This window comes from Apteryx rowi, unplaced genomic scaffold (genome assembly GCF_003343035.1).
Source record: "Apteryx rowi isolate R43461 unplaced genomic scaffold, aptRow1 scaffold_1148, whole genome shotgun sequence".
Classification (NCBI taxonomy): Eukaryota; Metazoa; Chordata; class Aves; order Apterygiformes; family Apterygidae; genus Apteryx; species Apteryx rowi.
In genome coordinates this window covers 123299-135049 of record NW_020447362.1, presented here as the reverse complement: position 1 = coordinate 135049, position 11751 = coordinate 123299, and the positions used below count along the sequence as shown (strand labels likewise).

General features: G+C 33.9%; 1 protein-coding gene across 1 annotated transcript in view; it reads right to left on the bottom strand.

The window, feature by feature from the left end:
• Nucleotides 1–588: 588 nt before the first annotated feature.
• Nucleotides 589–11751, bottom strand: part of LOC112972712 (sister chromatid cohesion protein PDS5 homolog B) — a gene marked incomplete at its 3' end in the record, with an annotated part of 63869 nt that continues 52706 nt past the window's right edge. Inside the window, exons 11-15 of the mRNA XM_026079651.1 lie at nucleotides 10571–10716; nucleotides 9230–9381; nucleotides 7416–7529; nucleotides 5769–5850; nucleotides 589–637 (exon numbers count right to left, since the gene is read on the bottom strand). Coding sequence (XP_025935436.1) covers nucleotides 589–637; nucleotides 5769–5850; nucleotides 7416–7529; nucleotides 9230–9381; nucleotides 10571–10716 — 543 coding nt within the window. The remainder of the gene's footprint in view (nucleotides 638–5768; nucleotides 5851–7415; nucleotides 7530–9229; nucleotides 9382–10570; nucleotides 10717–11751) is intronic.

Here is an 11751-nt window from a genome sequence, read left to right as displayed (position 1 = left end):
TTAAAAAAAAAAAAGGAAAAAAAAAAGCTTGATTAAAAACAAAATTTTGGAATTGTAAAGCAAGTTTTTCTTCCTTCCACTAGTTCTAATGCTTTGGGCTGTGGGGAGGTGGGGTTTGGCAAGAGTTCACGTTACATGGAAGTTCTTCAGTTTCCAAAGTGCTTTCCTTCTTCTGAAACCCAAACTCCTTCATGTTCCCCAACAGCATTTACAATATCAACACCTCAAAAACAGGTAAGTTGATAGCTAGTTTAATGTTAGTTAACATCAGTTAATATATATTCTACGATAAATGCTGACACAAACGTTATTAACTTGAGATCATCTACATTTTGTATTAATCAGCAACAGTTAGAAATGAAGCCAAAGTATCATATGATAAGCTTCATAACTGGAGATATTTTACAATAAGGAATTAATTCTCCTTACAGATGTCTTCATAATTCTCCAAAGCATACTGTTTTATTATGACTATCATGATTTGTTATAGAAGTGCATTAAACTCATCTCAAATGATTTTAAAAGAGGAAAGCAACATATTTCAACAGCAACTTTTAGACAATTTTTAATATGCTTCAGCTGACTTACTTGTTATAACCATCACTTTTGAGAATATAGCTTTACTGCTGGCATCTGTCTGCAAGTCAAAATAAAAAAATATATTAAGTAAAAATTTTACATTATGTATTTCCACTTGACTACAGTGCACAATATTCCATAATGCTGTATTATCAGCAAGTTGGCCCCTAGCATTTGGCTAGTACATGAGCATATTAGCAGTCAAAAGGCACCACTGCAAAGTTAATGCTAGATGGTTACAAGAAGTAAAAGATGAATCACAGCTACAGTAACACTCTTTTCCTCACATATTTGTTTATAAAATATTTTTTATTAATTCTTAATTTACCATGTATTTTATGAACAGGACAAATGGCTTTTTTCCTGTAATAGTGTTTTCCATGTAAAGGCTCTTGTTTTTAAATAAAAAACGAACAGCAAGCATTAAATTCACTTTATCTTCTTGTTCACATACTGATCCTAAGTAGTCTCAGCAGTAACTCCCACCTTATTGTAAAGAACGGAGAAAATCAATATTAAGACTATTGCTACTGTTAAGCTGAACAGGGAAGACAGAGGATAACAGTGTAATTACAAAAATAACAGCCAGGAACCTTTATAACAGTAAAATATGAAAACATAATTGCATTTCCAGAGATCAGTGAAGTCTGGATTTCAGCGAAACTGCCTCTGATTAAAAAAAAAAAGTAGTCCAATAGCTCATCACAGGCATAGTAAATGTCACAAAACAGACTTTTATCTCAATTTTTTTCTTCCATCACCGATTCTTTGGGTACATGATTTCAAATTCCACGTGAGAAGTCCATCCTAGCAATCAGTTCCCTTTAACATGTAAAGGAAACAGAAGAGGGAAAAGAAATTCACAGCCATGTAAAACTACACAGCAAACAGTTTTCTTTATAAGAACATGTTTCTTACAAATAAGTAGTATTCTGCAACATATCACCCACTGTTGCAGGTAGACAAAACAGTTTCTAAAACACTTTTTTCCCTGTTAGCTGTAATCTACAGTATTTTATAGACAAGGAACTTTTGTGGAATTACACTGAAGCTCAAAATACAATGGAAATACAAGTAGAAATGTCAGAGGGAATCCTTAATTGTAAAGTGAGGATAATGCCTTAATCATCTTCATAGAAGTGTTCTAAGGTGGATGAAAGAAAAAAAACAAACTGAAATCCTTCACTGTTGTGTAAAAATAAGTGTTGTCAAACAACTCTGAAATCCTCATTCTTAAGCAGGATGAAAATGAGAACCTGAAAATTTAAGCTTGCAGCAACAGAGTCAAAAGCACACAGACCTAGCAGCCTCCAAACCATAATGGAAACAGCTCTTTTGACGAATGACTTCTGAAAGAGCAATCTTGATGAGATAGCTTACAAAGTCCACAAGGCTTCATAAGTGTAAGTAGCATCAATTATGGCCTGCAATTAGCAAATGATATTCCTCTGGGCAAAATTTTAAATGAAAGCACAACCACCATTTATGAGCTTTCATTCAAAACTATATAACATTAAAGATCAGTGCTTAGCCACCATTGCTAAAACTGTCTTTTAGAGAACTCCCCTTATAACAGACAAAATTATAATTTTTAAGCTTACCTATTACCTAAAAAAAAAAAGAAAAACCCTCAGAAAGGAGGCTCACCATTGTGATGAAAAGCTTTTTTTCTGCAAAGTACTTAACAGGAGGCAAATAAAGACTTAAGCTGGGCCTTTTCATCAGATTCAATCAGGAAACAACCGTTAAGAGGTAATGTTGCAAGACACTTCAGTATTTTCTCATAGAAGGCTTAAACTATTACAGAGGAGCAGCCAAAACACTGGCTAAAGCTCCCAGTAGAACAGCCCTTAAGTTGAGCGAACTGCTAATCGTTCATTCAAACATGAAATAACCTGAGTCAGAAGTATTTTTACAGCTTCTGAACATGACAGACTAGTGATGATTGAGAAACTTCTTTTTAGAAGATTTACTGCGGCATTTTATCAACATGATCTTGGCTTCATGATACAGAAGAACAGCAGCATAGTTGCAGCAAACAAAGTTTATGTCTTTAACATAGACATAACAGCTGTCACACACTTTTCCACATGTGAACAAGCAAGTTTAATTATTTCATTTAAATCTATATTATTACCATAGGAGAACAGGACAAGCTGTGAATTATGCTTTTGCCCTTCAGAAGAGTAACTCATTTTAAAGACAAGTTTGAGGTCTATTCTCTCCCCAGTTAGGAGAAATTATGATCAACAGAAATGGAAAGTTTCTTAACAGACTTTCAACTTCCTCAACACCGAACACAAGACAGCTTGCCTGATTTACCTGAAACTAGGCTATAAATCTTACTGAAAGCTGTGGAAGAACAAAAGAATAGCACAGAATCCAGACCACTTCACTTTTCCAAAATTGCCCAAGTTTTAAGTTGTTCTGATTTAAAACCAACGACACCAACACCAACACCTTTTTCACTCTTCCAAATTCTCCCATACTTCCAAATACTTTCAAAACACTTCAAGCCAAATATATACTTCAAATTTCCTTTTTGCAAGACAAAATAAAGCACTGCTCACCTGTCTATCCAGAAATGGACAACACCACAATCGGTGCATAATGAGGTAAGATACTGGTTTGAGGACATACTGGAAGAGCAAAGACTCTTATAGCAATATTAATAATCCCAGGAAACAAAGTGGAATTAAAGATAAGTCCAAAGTAGAAAGCCACTCTATACTGCTCTATTGTCAAAAGTTTGTCTGACAAGGCAGCAGGGGGGTGGAAGGCGAACAAACTAAAAATCAGGAAGAATCTTCAGCAGTTAAGTAGGGGAAAAACATAAGGAAGAACAACTAGTACCATTTTATGCTTAAAGGTAGTGAAACTGAAGTAATTACCAAAGCAAACAACAGCACTTACACTGGAATACAGGAAAAAAAATGAAGTGTTTCACTAAATAGCCAGAAGTTTTTTTTAAGATGAGAATAAACAGTGGACTGGAAAAAGTTAAAGACTTCAAATCACAGAACAATTTAGGTTGGAAGTGACAATGGGATGTCACCTGGTTGAAACACATACTCAAAGTGGGGCCAACTTAGATCAGGTTGCTCCGGGCCTTGTCTAGTTGACTTTAGAATATTTCCAAGGACAGAGATTTCACAACCTCTCTGGACAACCCGTTCCAGTATTTGATTACCCTCACCGCACTTTTTTTTTCCTAATATCTAATCAGAACTTGCTTGTGGCAACTTCTGTACATTGCTACTTGTCCTATCACTGATCATCTCCAAGATAGCTCTCACCAACCCTACACTTGCCACAGGGACAACACTTACAGGAGAAAAAAGAACAACTAAGCCATCAAAATTAATTGGAGAAATTAGTGCAGAGTGAAAAAGCACATATGGTAATATTAAGCTATACTCTAAAATGTTACTAGTTCATTTCAATTTTGCCTCCTTAAACTAAAAAAAAGTTCCCACAGTTCTGAATGGCCAATGAATACGTCTCAAGATTATTAACACCTTCATTGTTTAGACTCTTTCCCCCTTCATTTCCACTGTGATTATGAAAATATACACTTAGTTTGAAAAAAAAAAAAAAAAAAAGCAAACCATCACAGTAAGAAACGTTTTGTATAAAATAGTTGAGCATATCAGACTGTCACAAGCCCCCTAAATTCTCACATACAGCCCTGTTACACAAAAATATTTGAGCTTAGTGAATTAGTACTTAAGAGTGAGATATGATGAAAACCACATGGACAAAAATGTAGACACATCAACAGCATATACTGTTTTCAGTGTGATGCTGATGTTGGCATTCATTAAAACTAGACGTTTAACTCCATGTCATATCAGATATTTTACAACTGAGAAGGCATATCTCTCTGAAAACCAAAGGGAGAAAGCTGAAATTTCACTTTCAACTGAAAAGCAGAAAATACTAAGAAACTAACTCAAGTTCTAGATTATACATGAGTGTATTTAAATTAGATGAGGAACATAAGAAACAATTAAAGCATTGTTAAAATTATTTAAATAAGGTCACTGAAACAGCATGAAGTATTACTGTATGTGCAATTACTGCACCTACAATTTAATACTGTATTAAAACATTTTAAATGCACTAAATCAAAATTATGAGTTTCACTGCAATCAATTTCATTACAACTATAATATGATTGAAACAGTAAGGGATTAATTTTGATTTGATGAGTCTTTTTCTATCTGCAAAACAGTAGCATTGCCAAGCAGATAACATTAGATAATACAACCACACTTCTAAAAAATGCAGTTACCATCTCTTCCTGTTCAGGTTATTTCAGCAAATGGATAATTCAGTCATTACACTGCATTAAATTTATCTGTGGTATGTGAGTATATACGCACATACAAGATAAAATTGACAAATATATGAATAAGAACATGGCAATGCTTTATAATACACACTATTTCTTTTCAAAACAGCACCAACAGATTAAAGTTAAGTTCTACTCCCATTCCAAATCATACCTATCATTTTTATTTTCTATGATTTTTCAACATGAGTACACACACATAGCCAAAACAAATATGAGATTTACTTTATCGGGATATCATAAATAAGTCCTCTATAAATGCCACTTTTTTTTTTTTTTTCTACCGAGTAAATTTTCTGTACAAAGAATTTAACTGTAGTCTGACATTTTCAACACAGCATTTAAGAAGTCTCCAAAGAGGAAGAAAACCAAGCCATTTGCTGGGATAAAAGTATTCAGATTTTTTTTAAACATTACTAATCATGCATAAGATAAATAAAGATACAGCAGTAAGTTTTCTTAATTACTCAGTTTGGCAGTCAAAAACAAATTTGCTGTTTTTTCTTTGATTTTCAAAAATCAGAACAATCCTGGTGGGATGTAGCTCTCAAACACGAAGAGGAAGTATTTCAGTAACAGACAAAGGACTGACAATCTTTAAAAATTTCTAACCAACCCTATCTTTTCACTCTTACTGAAGAAATGTATACACATTTCCTACTGCAAGCATAGTCTAGCGGAATTTCAGTTAAATTTCAAAATATTTCATATCTATCATTAAGAATAAGCTTGAGATACTTCATCAAATGCTATTTTTTTCTGGAATTAAACAAATAGCATATTATTTTAAATAAAACTGTATATGCACTGGAGGATAAAGGCAAACCGAACTTACTTTGGGCTGTTTTATCAGGTCGACTAAATCCTTTACTTGATGTCGTAGCAGATTCTGACATTTCCACATTTCGTTCAATGCTCTAAAGGAAAAAAACATATGCATGTTTACATAAAAATGAAAAAAGAAGAGTTGTCAAAGTCTTCTATTCAATAACACAATTGTCCAAAACCAGCCTTTAAATTCTTTTCAACTTCAGACTCAGGAAAGTGCTTATCATCTGAAATTTCATTGCTCTGTGTGTGTCAAAGCCTGAAGTGTTTCCTAGTGGAGTGATATGAAATTGGTCAGATTAGACTGGAACGAAGTGAGATTTTGAAATAAATTTCATTTCAGATGCCTAACTACACTGCCTGTAAAAGAGGGGGGAAGCAAACTAATATGTCTGTGCTATAAAGAACTCATTTGTACAAGTCTGCAATTACTCCTCTAAAAACATTCCAAGGAGCAGGCTAAAGCAGATGTTTAAGATTTTTATCATCAAAACAATGTCTTTCTTGCATATAAAAGGCAACTAACGGATCAACAAACGGTGAAGAATGGACAAGATCAGACTTGTACGAAGAGCATTAGAGACATTGTACAAAACTGAAAATTAGCACACTTTCTAGAAAAAATAACCTGTCGGGGGAGCGAGAATCACAGCATCGTTTGAACAACTTTTAGAATCCACAAGTAACAAAAGTCAGTTCTGTTTAACTAACTGACTATACTAAGTTTATAAAATATGTACTGTTGCATACAGCAACAGCAGAAATCAGAAATTATTTGCTGTCCAAAACAAGTACTGAAAAAAACCTACATTTTGCATTTTTCTTTAGCCCATACTAAAAATATCTAATACAATACTAATCATTTTTATTTTTAAAATATTATTCTTAATTTTTATACGTTATACCATTGTAGTATTTTGACCCAGGTAATATGGCAAATATAGGGGATTCAAACATCATTTTCTGGAGTATTTGAAAGCTTTGGGGTTTTTAGCCATTCTATGGTATACAGAAATTTTTCCAGTCTACCACATGGGAAAAAAATATATTTGTTTTTCAAGTGGCAGAGTACCACTAAACAGAAGCAAAGGAAAACTAACTAAATTCAATCAAATTGTGAACATGATATACAGAAGTAAAGCTTTCATTAGTCAAATTCATGCTCCTATTTTTAAGCAACAGAAGACAAGTATTGAAGCTCATAGGACAATCATAAATAAAACACACAGTGAAGGGGAAGAGACAAACAAGTAATTCCTTCCCACCTTTAAGTCATCCTGGCTGCTAAATGGATGAGTAAATTAATTCAGTAGTTGTCAGATAAGTCTAGGGCTAGTAGATGCTCCTACAAACTTATGCTATCTTTTTCAGCACATAGAAGGACAGAAGTACACTGAAGCTTCTTACCAGACTTTTGACACTTTTTAGCTGCTTATGGTTAAAAGGTACCACACCTTGTTAGAAAACATCCTACTATTTCCCCCCCCCCCCAGACTCTCATTTGAAGAATATATACTGCTGCTACATTCCATTTACTGATAATTCATGATGTATTTTTGTCCACTGGCTTAGGCTACTCATAACAATTTAGAATTAACTTACAATAATAGTAGTATTATACAACATTTTGTAAGAAGTCAGTAACAGCACATACTTCACAGCATTTGAATCCAGGGTTGCGTAAAGGTAATATAAACATTTCATTCGTTCATTTGTTTCCAAGTTGTGAGGGACCATGTACTGAGCAAAAATGCGTTCAACAAGTAATCTGAAAGACAGCATTAAGGAACTTAAATGATAAAGCAAAAAAGTGGTCATAAATGGCTAAAATAGTCATTCAAAAATTCTCAAACTTACTTAGAGATCAGTCATTGCATATAGAGACCAGGTTATTAAAAAGAAAAAAAAAAGAAAAAAGGTCACTAAAGGTCAAGTAACTTAATTTCCAATAAAATTCAGTGTAAACTAAAAAAACTTTATCATTATGGAAGAGATAACACACAATCCTTAATATTAGCAGTAAAACTGTTAAGAAATGATATTATCAAGATCAAGTGTACTAATCTGGATAGGGATCAAAGGATTTTAAGTGAAGGACATCTCTTAATTATCAGCCCAAAGAGATGTTATTAGTGAATTTCATTAAGGTCACTATTGGGATCAATAATTTATTTTCATTAATGGGCCTAAAATAGAAACAAAATATCAGGTATTATGATAACATGTGTGATATAATCAACACAAAGGAGAATTCAGATATTAGTCAGAAGGAATTGGATCCACCCCCCCCCCCCCCAGGATTGAGTTTATCCCATTTCTGTTGCTTCAAAAATGGAAAAAATACAAGTACATTCACATGGAAATTAAGAAAAGCTTCTGCTTTTATGCTTTTACATTGAAGCTGCTTATTTTGAATCAAGAGGAGAGAAAGACTGGGTCTATTAGTTACCTAGGAAATACTGTGAGCCAAAGGAAAACCAAACCCACGTTGCAACCTTAAATACCAAGAAGGCCCAAGCCTTATGTCAGTTGAGGTCAGTGTCAGCAAAGCAGAGTATATGGGTATAAACTAGCCATTTAAGTTTAGGCTGGAAATGASAAGTCCTTACACACAGGCATAAGCTAAAGTCTTCCAGTTGGAGCAGGTGGTCAAAACCCAAATCCAGCTAGTTGACCTAATGACCCCAACAGGTCCTTCCATTTCTGTGGTACCATGATACAATTGCTTATTTTGGAGATGAATTTTGAGGGTGCAAGTTTCTGAATGAATTTGTATGGGGTTTATAATATCATTTGTATTTGATCATGCTGTGAAGGTCAAAGGCCCACTTCCAAAGCCTACAAGGCCCCTTGATTAGTCAAGGCAGGCTAGTTCCCGAGACAACGGAAGCTGCCCCAATGGGCAACCGTGTTTGAACTCAAACCACCACATTACAAATTTACAGCTAGGTTGACAGAGGCACTGTTTTCACTACAAATCCAGAGCAAGGCTCCAATTCATAGCTATTAATCGCAAAGGAGAACTAACTTTTTACAGTGAGATGCCTTAACCATTTTCACTACATTTACTAATTAGACTTGTTTTTAAAGCATGCAGGAGCAACATGCAAGGCCAAAGTTAAAGTAAATTAAACCAATTTATTGAATTTTAGCATAAAATCAGCAAACTACTAAAATACAGACAAAAGCCTTCTTTACAGAAGTAGTTGTGAAGTACAGCTAAGAATTTTGAAATATTTCAACCTAACTCACTTTTTAGAATCACTTCTGTCCTTAAAAAAAGCAGAGGAAAACAAAAGAGGACAACACTACAACCATATCAGATTATGCACTGGATCAAAACATACAGGATTAACAGTCTCCTCATTTTTGTCAGTGCTTAAGCACAAAGAAAAACATTCTGCGTACAAGTTACCTCACTTATTCACAGAATTGCCTAGCTTTTAAAACAAATAAAGATTGACTTACCGGTCATCAATACTGTTTTGATAATATATGTGCAGAAGTTTGTCCTTAATCCATGAAATCTGTTTTGCAGCTTCTTTTCCTGCTTCTGACTGTAATGAATATTTCTTGTATATCTGTGCAAGTCCCATCATAGCTTCTTTCCTCACTCTCCACTTAAAAAAGAAAAAAAGAGAGAAAGAGAGAGAGGGGGAAAAAAAAAAAAGTACTGCAGTGTAACAAGTCAAAACTCAAAATAGAAAGAAAACTGAGAATTTCCTGGTAGGTATTTCTGATTCTTTCCCAAAATGAAATATTTTAATTTATAAAAAAGTTAGATTGAATTTTAAGTGCAATATTTACTCATTAAAACAAATATTGCATCATGTCTGTTACTGTTACACATTTCAACATCAGTAACTACTAAGCATGTATGTTTTTTGAATTTAGAATTAAATTTAGAATTAAATTTAGAATTCAAGCTGACACCCTTTCTCAGGGATCTACACTGAATACCTGCTGTTGTTTTATGGTTGCAACAGGGGAAAAGCATGTCACCAAATGAAAAAAAATCAGGTGATAACAGTAACTGTAAAAGTTTGCCTTTAACAACCTTGGTGACCATGCTTTAACATAGCAGCTAATCACGTGAATTTTGCCAAATAACGGAAACATGAATAAACTAAATTTCAGGGATATTTAACTTTGAAAGCTACTACATTGACTTGCAGCCATCAAGTGATCTAATTAAAAGCAGGCAATCTGGCTGCTTCTGACAGTAGAACATTTTTCATCAGTAATCTAAAATACATTTTGAATTCTGCTTTCAAGACCTTTTACAAGAGATGTTAGAATGTCTTAAAAGTCTCATTTTACCTGAAAATTATTATTAAAACTAGACATGAGTGACATTGCTTTGCTTCAGCCTATTATAATATTTTTTCATCGTATTATCTTAAAGGACAATACAGCACGATGGAAAATATGGCATTCTAGTCAAGGGCAAAAGATGCCTCATTCTATTGACAAATGACTGCTCCACTAAACACAACACTTTGTCATGGATAAATATGACCCATGAGCCGGAAGCAGCAGCACTGTACCATGGTGCAATATCATTTATTGTCTAAGTGCCCCTGAGAAATACCATATAACCTTTTTGCTATCAAATACAAGCAAGATTTAATTAAACAGACAGCTTCATAACTTTTTGTGTTATATTTGTTTTCATAATTAGTCATTTTAAAAATTAATTCAGTATTTTTAAGAAGCATTGTTTTTAAGAAAAAACACATCGAGCTATAAGAAGATACAGGAGGCTAGAAGTATAATACATAATTAGTAGTAATAATGGTTATGTCTTACCCGCTTGTCCAGTGTTCGTTCTCTGACAAAATTAAGTAGGTGATCATTGACAAGCAAAAGATCTTTTTTAGCAGCAGTAACTATGGAAACTATAACATCATGCCTAATGGCCTCTTCAGGATCATGTGACCTTACTTTAAGATATTCTGAAAGAAAAAATAATAGTATATTAGCAACTACTATAGCCCAACAGAATTGTACCTGCAGAGCAGAACAGCTAGTATTAAAGAACATGATATCTGGACCAAATACATTTTAGAAGTCTTACTTCAGGTTAGAGGCTACTTTTCCTGCAGACTCTATGCCCTTTGGTTGTTGAAGCACAGTAGTTGCACTCCTGAACACAAATTCTGTTTTTATATTATCCAAAAGGAATCTAGTTCACATGCTCCAGGAACGCTCCACAATGTGAGCCAAAGCATGGCAAGTAGGGAAAAAAAAAAAAAAATCAAGCAATATACTTCAAAAGCATGCTCCTCAACCAAGCTAAAATGCTTGTTTAGACATATCCTACTTTATTCAATTTAGATAAAGTTTCTACGCTGTTTTAGGATATTGCTACCTATTTGGTACTATCACTGATCTCAGTATTATAGACATTTTAATGCTTCTGCTTACGAGTGTCAAACATTTTAGCTATTTATTATCATTTTAGAAAGCCGCCAAAGTACAAAACAGTTGGAAAAGTTCATTTATCTTTTTGGAAGTGAATATTTTAGGTTAGTTTAGAAGCAGTACATAAAAGGTAGGAAAATGCACACAAAAACAATCAAGATCACTGTAGCTAGCATTAGAAGGTGAAGAGTGTCAGGAGATACAAGACAAGGAAGGAGAAACAGCATATGTCAGTGAAACATCCAAAACAATCGAGAACAACTTAAATAAGCAGATACAGGACACCAGCTCAAAGTATGCTCTAAATAAAGTAAACAGAGGTTACTGCACACTCATTACTGTTCAATGACCAGTGAAAATTTTCAAGTTTCATCTGAAATACTGACTATTAACATTACTGGTGATCAGCACAAGTATTGAAAATCCACATCAAGAGATAAAGCTTTGCATTTAAGGAAGTTACAAGATTTGAAAACCAAATATTATTTAAAAGAATTTAGCTTTGACTTCCCCTCCCCCTTAACACTTTTGATCTGCGGGGAACAATAATGCACTAAAAATAATTA